Source organism: Lytechinus variegatus, chromosome 1, assembly GCF_018143015.1.
Source record: "Lytechinus variegatus isolate NC3 chromosome 1, Lvar_3.0, whole genome shotgun sequence".
Lineage (NCBI taxonomy): Eukaryota > Metazoa > Echinodermata > Echinoidea > Temnopleuroida > Toxopneustidae > Lytechinus > Lytechinus variegatus.
Window position 1 is genome coordinate 76,724,584 of NC_054740.1, and position 14,224 is coordinate 76,738,807.

Below are 14,224 nucleotides of genomic sequence, written 5' to 3' on the forward strand. Positions count from 1 at the left end.
AAGGATAAATTTTCAAACAGTGTTGATTTCATTTCGTTTATCATACCGATGGTTGAGTGTGAAATTTCTAAATGAACGTATAAATACAGTCTATAATGAAATCATTTAGTTTATAATACATCATGAATGTTCGTTGTCATACGACTATACGGGCGACGTGAATACAGTTTATGTTTACTGGGCAATAATAAAGTAACATGTCAGTATTTTTCAATTATTTTTCTCATTCCCCAATAGGCATGATTGGTATGCATTGTTCCAGGGACAAACGGTATCAACGGATGACTAGCAGAGACATGTTACATTTTAGGGTCAAGGTTTAAGATAAGAAAATTTTCTTTTGAATAAATAGTATTATCACTGAAAGTGCATGGTTTGTAAGGCATCCAAGACATCGATATGAACCAACTAATAGTGAGGCAACATGAAGCCTTTAAGGAATCACCCCATTGCGAAAATATATTTATGTAATATGTGTTATCTTCTCTCCAACCATTGTACAAACTTAATATGACTGGATTCACTTTTCATGCCATTTAAAAAAAATCGATTATTTTGTGTTCATTTCATTTTGTATTTTGTATCTTGCATTGTATCATGATTCATTGAATGTTTTATTCACGTTGATTGAATTAGATAAGCATTACAAGTTCTAAAAGAGGGTTATATTCCTTTCCACTGCTATACTAGAAGTCTTCTTGATTAAATTGTAAATTGAATTATAAAGAAAAGAAGAAATAATGTACAAGATGAAATTACAACAAAGTATACATACGAAGTGGGTTCTTTGTAGGAATAAATGAATCAATGAAATGCGTATATTTAGCATAAAATAATAAAACAAGTCATAAGATATAGCACAATTCGTTTACACGGGTTCACAGGTTTGTCATTTTATATGCGTCGACTCCATTTTCAAATTGATAAGGTATACAGTATTCTTAAAAAAAACATGCAAAACAGAATTGTATTTCATGGATATTCATTGTTTCCCTCTTCCTACAATTTATGTATTTTTTTTCTCAAATTGATCGTTGCATCTTAGAGAAATTAATTCGGACAGACACAGAGCAGAGTTGAAGAATTAGGCCACCATTCCGCCAGGTTTGGTTACTCCAACAGCTTGCTGGTTGTATGGAGCAGCTGCGGCTTGGTTGTATCCGGCTTGGTTGTATCCGGTCTGGTTGTATCCGGCTTGAGGGGCAGGTTGGCCCGCTGGAGGGTAACCCTGCTGAACGTTGTAAGCTGGAGGGGGTTGAGCGATCCCAACTGGCTGGGGAAATTGGCCTGATGAGGGATAATTGGAATGTCAATCGATCGAAAAAATTCATTTCAATAGGTACGAGTCTAACATAATATACTTTTAAAATATCAATATTCATGTAAAGCTTTATTCATTTCCTTATTTGAAATTCGATCTTGATTTAATTTCATCTGTAAGAAGAGTAATGGTGCAGTCACAATTAAGAAACGGACTTAAAACAGACCGTTGATATGTTATTGGTAATTCGTATGGATAGATTTGATCGGCTCATAGTTGGTTTCGCGGTGTGACTGCAGTGTAAGTACAATCAAATGTGATTTAACAGTGTATGTGTGAATCGTCATAAATTCAGAAAAAATTATTTTAGTTAAAAAAATAGCAATCATCAATATCCACAAAATATTATTTGATTTCTAAAAAGTGATCGACTGGGAAAATCCCAGTTGAAACACATGCATAATTTAATCACATGAAAACATTTTTTTCTTCTAAAATGTACCAAACAAAAAATTAAAGCTTTAATCTAAAATGTTTTCCATGATTTTTTAAATAACTATTTCTATTTTCTTAAATAACTTACCCAAATTGTTAGTGTCATGTTATTATTCGGTGTTAACTTTTATTCACTAAATTTTCTTGAAATTGTCAGCAGACTCAGTTTTGCTACATTTCACAAGCCCTTTCCGACTTAGAAAATATTTTTTCCGCAAACGTTCTCCGCTCACCAGGCATTTTAGTATGTTCGTTTCGCCTTACAATAACGCGGTTTACTTTTTCCCGAACAATAAATAAATACAAATATGGTCTAAAATGAATGAGTCACAAATTAGCACAAACAAAACATCCCACATAAATGCAGAATCAACATACCAGTTGTCACCACCATTGGGGCGGCCTGCTGGGTGTACTGCAAAAACAAATTTAAAGAATGGTCATAATTGCAAAATTTCAACAAAAGTGAAATTATAATGTTGATATACTCATTTTTTTTTTTGAACTCGACTTAGTCTCTTATCGTGCACACGTTTATACGATCCACTGGCGGTAATCCGTGACGTCTCACTATTCAACTGGGGGGAAATGACACAATAGATCCCCCCCCCACCTCCCCCGAACAATTAAAGGTCCACTGCTTAGATTTACGCCAGTGATACGATCATAATAATCGTTTTCTCTTTGGCCATATACATGTTTGTTAAGTATAGTTCAATGCATGAAATTCGGCTCAATATTTTTTTCTTAACTATGTAATTTTTTTTAATAGAATATAAAGGGATTTGAGCCTCAGAGGAAATCCCATTATAGAGATTTTGCCAGAACGGGTAGCCCTCTTAATGGACAATCCACTGGGTGTGGTTGAATTTCGGTAAAGACTCATTGCAAATAACATCAGATCGAAAGGGATCGCACGGAGTGGGAAGGCTTTTCAAAAACATCGTCAAAATTTTTCGACTCCAAATGAGCAACAAAAAAGCATCCAGCTCTTCCTATAACACAGTTGATGACATTCCAATGTATTAAATGGCTAGCACTTTTATTAGTGAATGTTAAGGTTGATTTTCCCTTTTAATTTTGATCCACGCGTGTATCCACTTATCTTGGCCCTATCTTACAGAGCGTTGCGATTGATCCTATCGTTTACATTTAGGAAAAAAAACAGCAACTGCACATGTTTAAAATGCTGTCTAGAATGTGATGTGGATTTACATTTTGTTTTCTGTGTTGTTAAATATGCTTCTCTATGTTTACAAAAGGACATTGTGCAAATTCCCTGAAGAAAAGAGTTATGACATGGAGCGATTTCCATAAAGTTGAGATTGATCGGATCAATCGTAACTCCTGGTAAGACGGGACCCTGATTTCTTAATGACACAATCAATTTAAAGGTCAAGTCCACCTCAGAAAAATGTTAATTTGAATCCATAGAGAAAAATCAGACAAGCACAATGCTGAAGATTTCATCAAAATCGGATGTAAAATAAGAAAGTTATGACATTTCAAAGTTTCGCTTCATTTCACAAAAACAGTTATATGAACGAGCCAGCTACATCCAAATGAGAGAATCGATGATGTCATTCACTCACTATTTCTTTTGTTTTTTATTGTTTGAAATATGAAATATTTTGATTTTATCGTCATTGTCATGTGAAATGAACTTTCATTCCTCCCTGAACACGTGGAATTCAATTATTTTTACATTTTGTGCTTCAGGCAAGGAGGTCCCAATCTTCAAATTCGTAAAAATTGAAATATTGTATAATTCAAATAATAAAAAACAAAAGAAATAGTGAGTGAGTGACATCATCAACTCTCTCATTTGGATGTAACTGGCTCGTTCATATAACTATTTTGTTAAAAATAAGCGAAACTTTGAAATGTCATAACTTTCTTATTTTACATCCGATTTTGATGAAATTTTCAGTGTTATGCTTGTTGAATTTTTCTCTTATTATTCAACTCAAGTTTTTGTTGGGGTGGACTTGTCCTTTAAAGTAGCTATATTCAAATTACGATGAAATGCTAGTCAAGCTATCAATTATCAAAATTTACCTGTGAAAAAAATCTCAAATGATATAAGTAACAATACGATTGAGGGGTTTGCTAAACACAATTTATTGAGAAGATTTCAAAATAGTTTTAGAGTGAATAAATCACACCCCCCCCCTCCTAAAGCTAATTTGTTGGTACTTATTAAAGGGATGCTCCGGGCTGAAAATATTTAGATCTAAATAAATAGAGCCAAATTCACAAAGCAAAATGCTGAAAATTTCATCAAAATCTGCTAACATGATAGCCAAGTCATAAACTTATAAAGTTTTAGCAATATATTGTGAAGACAGGACACATCACATCCCCACTTTCCCTTTTTTTTATGAAATCATAACCGTTTCGTTTTTCATACATGTTATTTGAATGACGTGTCTCCCTTGTAAAGAAATAAGTTGCAGCAATGAATATATAATGCACTTAAACAGTTATTCAATTTTCGATTCTTAAAGAAAAATGAACAAACCTAATTTCATATGCAAAACAACAAGTGGGGATATGACATCATCAGTTTGCTTATTGAATATTCATGAAGACATGCCTAGAACTGTTTCACCGGAATGGTGCAAATCTTTAAATTGCCATAACTTTATAATCCTTGTCCGATTTTGATCAAATTTTCAGTCACGGTGTTTTGTTTGTCTGTTTTTTCTTAATTTGTTCAAACTATATTATTTTCAACCCGGAGTACCCCTTGAATGATTATTAAGTTTATTAACTTACCACAGTAGTAGTAGTAGTTGTTGGAGAGGAATGGGCGCACGCCATACCACCGCAGCAGTAAGCTGAGCCTACAATAGCAACCACCATCTCAAGCACTCCAAGAACCGCTAACAGAGCGTCACATGCGACTCTCCCAGCCTATTCAATTGAATTCGAGAGTTTAAAGATAATTTTCTATTTCATTTTCCCTTCCTTTGTCTAAATTTACTTCCAATCTCTCTTTTCATTCATTCTGTATTTATTTTCAGATGTATTCTTTTGCCGTCCATTCATGAATTATAACAATTATAATAATCCGCTTTTGTTTAACGCTTTAACGGCGCATCGTTCCGATATATAACAAGTAAGCTGTTGCAAAGTCCAGTTATCTGTTATCTTTCTATTGATTTTTTGTTATATGGTTGATATTTCATTACCTCTTTATGTTTTACACTTAATGATTACCAGTTATCTGTTATTTTCTTTCTATTTCATTTATTGATTTGTTGTTTATACGTTATGTTTAAACTGTAAAGCGCTTAGAAACTGTATTGTATTAAGCGCTATATAAAAGCTCCATATTATTATTATTATTTTATCATTATTATATATTTATTCAAGCCTCGACGTATTAGCCTACGAACATCTGCGGCGTTTTGTAGCGCTTTGCAGTTATACCATTGGTTTTCCGCAACTTGTTCGCACATTAATGCATGCGAATTCTTAATTCACTCCGTATAGGAAGCATTTCAGCAACAGTTTCCAAACTAAATTGATAGTCACATAACATTGGCCAAATCATAAATAATACCCATTCAGCAGGTGGGTGGAAAATGGCGAAATTTTGACTGATGCTTCGCCAAAGACCGCCATGCAAGCCGAGACAAGATTCGAGAAATCATTTTCTACCTAGTTTTATACTCAGTAAGTGTTCCCTTTTGATAACTTGAATATTTCAGTTTGATTCATATCATCATTTAAGTAAAAATATTTGTTTTACTTATTTATGTTACTTAGCATTGTTATCTTAGATATCTAAGACTTAGATTTTGACTTATTTTCATGTATGATATGATGATTTATGTTGTTTTTTTGTACCTGAATAAATATGTTCTAATAAATGAATAAATTAAATAAAATAATGTGTATATATATATATATATAGAGAGAGAGAGAGAGAGAGAGAGAGACATATACATATATGAAAAATGGGTGAGATTGGCCCAACAAATGAGGTGCTCGCATAACAAAAATTATGCCTTAATTGAAATGAGAATGATTTTTATTATTCACCAAGAATAACCGAAAGGATACCTACCCAAATACTACCTCCGCAATCCTCATAAACATAGCAATACAATCCACTCATGGCACTGGAACTGATAGAGCCAGCAAGCATTTGAATGAATGCACAGACAGCAGAGATGATGCACATCGTCAGATAGGCAATGATCTAAGAAAACAATGCAGAATATTAAACAGATTAATCAGGTATCAAGAGAACGTCAAATGTTAAAATATATTATAGAGGTCATGCAGATTCTGCCCTCTCGATAAGCATTCAAAGCAGGTAAGTATGTATTTGTCCATTTGAATTTTATATAAATACGATTTCATATGTGTTTCTTTGCTTATTTATTTCATACCACCCTCCCCACTCCCTCCAAAAAGTCATTTGAACTCAGTGTTCAATATAAAACGAGATTGATTTAAGACTATAGATATGGACGAAGAAAGCAAAAATACATACCACACAGGTGTTCTTTTGGTGGGTGCATATTCCCAAGATTCCAGTAGGAATGTAGAACTACAGAGGATGAAAATCAAATTTATGAATCAAAGGAAATGACAGAAAAGATGCAGGGCTTCACAGTAAAAAAAAATCAAACAACGCCGTTTAGTTATTGAACAGGTTAAACAAACATGCTTAATTTATTGTAAATTATTACATCATATATAATTATTATCATTATTACTATACATTATTATATTATAGAAAATATTAGAAATTAAACTTTGTTGTTCAAGATTTTAAACACTTGTTTCAAATGTTTATACAACTACTGTACGATTAATCAAAAATTATACTAAACAGCGCTGGCTTAAAAAAATAATAGTATTGGTAAAAAGATCAGGTATTATAGCCTTCGAAAGTGAAAATATTTATGTTGGACCTAACTTACAAGAACGCTCGCCCAAATGCCCATGCCGCTAACGCCTACTCCGGTCACGAGAACGATCTCGGCAATACCAACGACGATGCTCCCAATTCCAAGGAAAAGCTGTATCCAACCGGTTGCTCTTCCTGCTGCTCCATTGAAGTTCTGAGAAACGCCACTCGTCGAGTTTGGATTCTCGACGGTAGTAGAGTAGTTGACAGGAGCAGGCTGATTAACATGTACAGTCTGACCAGGAACTCCCGGTGGGGTCGGATAAGATGTGGCCTGCATTTTCAGTTTTATAAGTTTGCTGCACCGAGATTTAAAAAAAAGATATTGATAGTTTGATCGATGAATTAGTTTTAAAGGGGAAGTTCACCTTGAAGATAGGTTGGTTTTAGTAAGATCAGAAAGCTAAAGCTGGGTTGACAATGAAGCACTGTGGTTCCCGTATAGTTTGCGCATGGGCACGCACTCATGCGGGCCAATGCGTGAACTATGCGTATTGCCAGGTCCGAGTTGAAGAAAATCCTCCCGAAAGGCACTCGAAAAATCCCCAAATTCGAATCAAAATTAAAAAAAAATAAAATCACAATAATTTCTGAAAAAGCGAGGACATTATCATGGTTATTGTCCAAAACTAGTTAAAAGACAAGTACACCCCATCAAAAAGCTGATTTGAATAGAAAGAGAAAAAACAAACAAGCGCAACACTGAAAATTTCATCAAAATCGGAAAGTTATAATATTTTGAAGTTTCGCTTTATTTTTCAAAATAGTTATTTGCACATCCTGGTCGGTATGCAAATGAGGGAACCGATGACATCACCCACTCACTACTTTTTTTTTATTTTATTAAATAAATATAAAAAATATTTTGATTTCCTCGTCATTGTCATGTGAAACAAAGTTTGATGCCTCCCTGAACACATGTAATTCTATTATTTCAACATTTTGTGGTTTAAGCAAGGGGAACCTAATTGTCAAATTTGTAAAAATTGAAATACTGTATAAATCAAACAATAAAAACAAAAGAAATAGTGAGTGGGTGACATCATCGACTCTCTCATTTGCATATCACTGAGTTGAGCATAGAACTGTTATATGTGAAAAATAAGCGAAACTTCAAAATGTCATAACTTTCTTATTTTACATCCGATTTTGATGAAATTTTCAGCGTTATTCATGTTTGATTTTTCTCGTTTTATCCAAATCAACTTTTTTTTCTGGGGTGGACTTGACCTTTAATATAGTTCGTTTGTTCACATCAAACACAGCAGTTTCCTTTCTTTTTCTTTGTTTCTTTTTTTTAGGTTTCGATGTGAACACAGCAGTTTCCTTTCTTTTTCTTTGTTTCTTTTTTTTTAGGTTTCGATGCAGAGTAGTTCGGCATAAGTGCCCGGTTGACACTCAGCACGCACTGTGGGTTCCCGTATAATTTGTGCGTGGGCATGCACTCATGCGGGCCAATGCGCGAACTATATGCGTGCCAGCCAAAATTTTAGCGAATGATACGCGCATTAGTGTGAGTGCAGACCGCGAGATCAGTGTTAAGTCGTCCTAATCAACGAACGTAAATGGTGTCAACACCAGAATATCTAACTTTGCGCTACGTACAGTAGATACGTCACAGAATAGGATGTGGAGAATATTTACTGTATGCATGTCGGAACACGCAGTGCATGAAAACTGCGTGAACTATGCGCAAACATGTCGTGAAGCTAGTGTCGGGACAATGCGTGAACTGATATAGACAATTCGTGCCATAAATTGTCCCGCATGTGGCATTGCTGGCACCATAATGCGTGCAAGTGTCAACCTGGCATTAGAGAAAAATATTGGTGAAAGTTTGTCAAAAATCTATCGAGGAATAAGAGAACTGTGATTGTATAATTTGCGACGTTATATTCGAGCAACTCCCCACATGTTATGTTATATAGGTTCCAATGACCCCCCATAAACTTGAGACAATCATAAGTGAATGCAAAAAAAAACAAGAAGGCGGGACTCAGATTTAACATTTGAAAATACAAAAGAAGCGAGGATCCCTGCCGTTAACAAACAATCGAGAGAGCTTGGATTAACTTGTGTTCTATGTCCTCAATTAGATTTTGATCAATGAATCTTTTGTGAAAAGAAAATCATCATTCATATTGTCAACACTGTATGAAGACATGTTCGGGTCTTCTATTATTATAGACCTTTCATTTTATTTGAATAATGATAATATTGATGTAAATGACCTGCCACCGAAAACTAACAATAAGATGCCAAAAATGAAATTGAAATTGTTCATGAAGCTGATAAAAACACAGTCTAAGTTCTGTCAAGTTGATGAAACAATAACCCACTAAAGTACATGACTAGGAATTCAATGAGAGCTTTTAAGAGAAACTAAAGCCCCATGCAATCACACTTATTCCGAATCAAGCAGAATTGGCTGGAATGAAAGGACTATTGTTCGACCACCAGTTGGTCATTTAAATCTACTTCGAACACCGTTCGAAAATACCCCTCGAATGTTTTGAAAATGACCAAAACCTTCGGGACGGCCGAAAGAAATGATAAAAATATTTCGAATACACTCAGATTGCAGTCGGAATATTTAGAATGGGCCTAGAATGTCCAAGAATGTGGCACGAATTATCAATCTGACTCCATTGCGGTTCATTTTGACTAGTGTATGATGATTCACCTGGTCAGTTTACTGAATTTCAACTCCAGTTTGATGAATTCATAAGTTCCTCTTAAAATTTTCTAGATTTTTTTATTTTTTTTTTGTTTCAGCTTCTGTTTGATTCCTGCTGATTCCGAATAAGTGTGATGGGTTCACCGTACTCAAGTGTGAGACGTGTATAATGTGCTATCTAGGTAAAACCTCCAAGCAGTCCGTAAAAAAGTGCTGTCAAGAGACTCTTGTAGCTCATCTTTTTACCTCACAACTGCAATATTTCACATTATGATGGAGAATGATTAGTCTTTCAGTGGAATGTTAAAGGAGCTCCAACTCGATACACTGGAAAGTAAAATGGAAAAGAGCAGACTGATGATAGTGTTCAAAATCCAGAATAATATTGTTGATATAAACAAAGGAATACACGAACTTGATTTCGACAAGAGAGACGAGGAACAATAGTGTAAAAGGACCCGTATAAAAGTGTCCTTTGCTCGGACAGAAACTTACACAAATTCATTTTTTCCAAAAACAATTAGAGTTTTGAAGTCATTTGATCCTAATATTAAAAAAACGGTATACATCTGTAGACAGTTTAAGAGCAACACTCTAACCCACACGTGAGCAGTACGCTAGCGATCTGCTGTCTACTGTCCTGCCGGTGGAAACTTCAGAAGGAATGAGCATTTTTTTTATTAGTTTTACTTTTTGAAGACCAAAGTACTATTTAAGCTCATTACAGATAGCTTTCCCTGGCGAATTATCGTTGGTTTCGGGTGCCTGGTCACAAATAGCATTAATCAATGCCGCAATATAACGCGCGAGTCAACTTTACACATAATTATGTACTTAAAGAAAAAATCCTAAATTTATCGTCATGAAAAAAAAATTTCATATGTCCTTAAAGATTAAAGATTCTCAAAAATAATGTGATTCCATTCTACGCAGTATAAATTTACGCTTTGCTAACCAGGAGGTATTCTTTGCTGTGATGTAAGAATCGAATTGTGTCAAAGTAAAGTATGACTGCAGTGAATCCAGATGCAGAGGACTAGCAGTAAACATGGTAAAATGCCCCCCCCCCAAAAAAAAAAATCAGAAATGGGTAAATCATGTGAATTGTTTGCACTGGAGGACCCCTCCCCCTTCGCGTTACGTCGAGAACAATTTAACCATTTCCGTCTTTGTTTTTTTTTTTCATTTTACCATGTTTACCGCAACTCATGTATGTTTGCACTCTCATAATCCATGATCTTGAACTTTGGGATACAGTGTCTGAATCTCCATTTTTTCTTTAAATTCTTGTTCATGATTTCGTCGAAATAAAATAATTGATCAAACAAAGAGCATTAATAAAACTCCAGCAGATCCACAATTCAAGGTTCCAAGCAAACAATCCAAACATGTTATGTGTTTGATTAACCTTTCAAAAAACGGATTTGATCACAATACGTGCAAACACCTGAATGATATGTCCAAAAATTATTGTTAGATCCAACATTGTGTGTCTACGCCCAAAATGGCGTAAACGAGAAAAAGGAATCGATCTCAATAATCGTACTGTGAACCCAGAATACGTAGCATTTTAGTAAAGAGGAACTGTGCGACAAAAAATACGACACATGGTACATACTGCATTGTCAGTGAAAATATCACCTATCATTTACCTCTATGAATTAAATGAAATGCTTGGATGAATAAATTGTAAGATCATATCAAATGGCAGCTGCAGAGTAAAGAAATTCATATTCGCATAAAGTCAATTGTGTATTATTGGAAGTTGCCAAATTTCTTAATGACATAATTATTTTTTTCTCTTCACCAGCATATGCCAGCATGCTTTTTTATTTTACCTTTTCTCCTTTTCCCCTGAGCATTAGGCTCTTAAATTTATGCTATTATACGACCAATATAAGTGGTAGCAAAAGGGGTAGATTTTCAATTTTACAAAGGATTTCTAAGTCAGAAAATAAATTATTGTATATTAGAATAGACTCGATTTTGGCGGTCTCTATATATTTCTATGGAATTGATATGAGTGACATAGAATGAATGATAATACATTCATGGAATCAGACAAACTGTTCATTTTTCTTGACATATTCGTTGAGCTAGTCTGACCAAGAACCTCGGGATGAGATATGTTATTAAACCTTACAAGACAAAGCAATGGCCACGTGCAATATTCATAATTGAAAGTCTGAGGCTACGGATACGAGAATACCATATAAATATAAAGTAAATATTGGTATCTTTCTGCTTATAATTCATTTTTGACAGGTCATCATAACTCTACCATCTCTTTTGATTTCCATTCACTTCAATCAATATAATCTTACGACTCCTTTTTAATTCATTGTACAGTTTCACATGCGATGTTTGGACTAAGTTTTACATTTTTCGTGGTGACCTACACTACAAAAAAGCCCAGTAAAAATAAATTCCAATGTCATTGATTCACTTAAAAGTTTCAAATATGACGACTTTATACTTCTATCACATAGGAAAATTTAGGGCATGATGGAGGAAAATTATTTAGTCGCAGAAATGAAAATACGTATTCATTTATTCATGATCAAAATAGAATACGTTAGGCTACAATCTCTCACCAAATTCTGATACAAAACTTCATTGAATTATATAATACACTGTTAAAAAACCCCTGATTTTACAGAAAAAATAAAAGATTTTGCAGAAAGCAATACCAGAATCATTCTTTAAATTCATGAAACAGGAATTTTTCTGCAATTTAACAGAATAGGTCTGTTAGAAAAAGGGGAAAAGAGTGTTTTATTTAAGGAAATTTGTAAGATTACACACACCAAATACCAATTTCCTGTAAGATTACGCAATCTGGTAAGATTACAGGTGTTCTCGAGACTCTGCTGCAGGAACTTCTTTTAGTTTAAGGATAAATTTTCTAACAGTGTAGTTTCTGTGTCAAGCGCGACAATTCTGAACAACTGCATTAAGATCCCACAAATTTTATAAACATGAATTATTATTATATTGCACATTAATTTCTCATACAATTGTAAAAAAAGATGTACTAATTGTGCGGAAAAAAACAATTTGCAATCACTTAATTTTAAAATAGCTATCAATTATAGCGAAACATACGATAAAAGCAACGAAGTACATGTGTCAACATTGCATTTCAATACCCTGTTAACATAACATCCTGCAACATTATGACCCTCGATATAATAAAGAATATAATTCCTTTGAAATAGAAAGAATCAACTATACATCAAACCCTCTATACAACAGTCACATTAAATGGCACGCTTATAGAAAACTTTTCGAATCCCCTAAAAAAAAACTAAGGCTTAATTATCCGAGAACAAACATATTTCAGTGAACATAACCTACATGTATTTCCAGATATTTTCTTTTTCTCGGACCTATCCGTGTAATATATATTTTTGCAGTGTATCACATTGGGACTCCGTTCCCATGCATACTTACTTTCATTTACCTACGACATGTCTCTGTACCAATAAATACAAAAGATCATTTAGTAATTATTTATCAGTTATAAGTTAGTCCAACTGATTAACATAACATTATGACTGGCGGAAGAGTATACTATAAACAGAAATGTAAAAATTCTAAACCAAAGAATCACGCCATTTTCATGGATTCTAGCATCATTCACGGCGACCTAGGCCCAATCAATCAAATGGCGACACAGACCTCAATCACACATGATATTCATATTGGTATTATCATATCATTTCGGAGACCCAAGCGATAAGAAAGAGCTACATAACAGCCTGTTAAATTTGAAGGTTTACTTACCTAGGTTGTTTGAAGTGTCTGCCTGGTACCAAGCTCTATCGTGCCTATGTACTCTGTGTCGCAGCTCAGTTATTTATCAGTCTCACAGTTGGGCAATAAAATACAATAAATGGTTTGCTCTTTCACGGTGTTTGGATTTATGCTAATAAATTCAAGCAAACATTGAATGAATAATGATGTAGAATAGATGTACAATACACAGTGGATAGATTATATCTGTAGCGGGCGCTAAACTTTTTTGGTAGTTTTTATTCTTTTTCTCTCATAACATAAAATTATTATCATAGGGCATACAGAATCACTAGATCACATTTTCACATTAATTATGAAATAATCCAGTTGGATGAAAAAAGCAATAATCAAAATACAAAAATCATATAAGACACACGTACATGCATACTACATTTTAAGTGAAAAGTAAAGTTGAAATCATTGAGAAAAAAATACATAAACACGTATATGTTCTCATAAACAAATAACCAAAATATATAAATCATAATATATTACCAACTGACTCATGAGTTTAGGTACATATCTATAAACATTTACACACATCTTTTCTCGTGAAAATAATCGTACTGGTAACTGGCATAGTGCAGAATATTATAGAAATCCAATTAACGTCATGCATCAAATCGTAATACAGAAACGAAATTCGAATATAAACAACATAAAACATAACTACCTTACTAAGAAATTCGGGTTCAATTTTACACCCCTAGGGGTGCAGTCTTGTTCCTATACGAATACCTATGGCGGTGCACACATACACCCCAAATAGGGGCGTAGAGTGTGCACCCCTCTTAGGGGTGTCCATCTGCACCTAAGAGGGCATAGGCCTACATGTCTACCCCCTTAGGGTGCATAATGTACCTCCAACTAAAATAACAAAAATATTGTCTTCTGGTCTATTCACTTTCTGTATCGATTTTATTGTTACCTCAGTTGGGACTCAAACTGACCTCGTTTTTCCTGTAGTCAAGATTTTCCCACAATGCCAGCGAAAAGCGCTGAGATCAGATGAGGTCTCAAGAGAAATGATATATACTTTTTAATACTTTTTTTGACTTGTCCTGAT

General features: G+C 34.2%; 1 protein-coding gene across 1 annotated transcript; it reads right to left on the reverse strand.

Moving 5' to 3' along the window:
• Positions 1-232: 232 nt before the first annotated feature.
• LOC121423542 lies at positions 233-13,290 on the reverse strand. Its single transcript, XM_041618897.1, has 7 exons — positions 13,147-13,290; positions 6,697-6,982; positions 6,264-6,320; positions 5,832-5,966; positions 4,535-4,672; positions 2,135-2,171; positions 233-1,287 (listed from the first exon to the last, which is right to left on the reverse strand). The coding sequence occupies exons 2-7, from the start codon at positions 6,961-6,963 to the stop codon at positions 1,085-1,087; spliced, it is 837 nt and encodes a 278-aa protein (XP_041474831.1). The 5' UTR covers positions 6,964-6,982; positions 13,147-13,290; the 3' UTR covers positions 233-1,084.
• Between the last annotated feature and the right edge of the window lie 934 nt (positions 13,291-14,224).

Bases quoted from the DNA above. Each gene is read 5' to 3' on its own strand.
- LOC121423542 (XM_041618897.1), bottom strand. From the start codon at position 6,963: ATGCAGGCCACATCTTATCCGACCCCACCGGGAGTTCCTGGTCAGACT. The intron at 5,967-6,263 runs GTATGTATTTTT...TTGTTTTCTTAG, and splicing joins ACCAAAAGAACACCTGTGTG to ATCATTGCCTATCTGACGAT. The intron at 1,288-2,134 runs GTATGTTGATTC...ATCCCTCATCAG, and splicing joins CCCAATGGTGGTGACAACTG to GCCAATTTCCCCAGCCAGTT.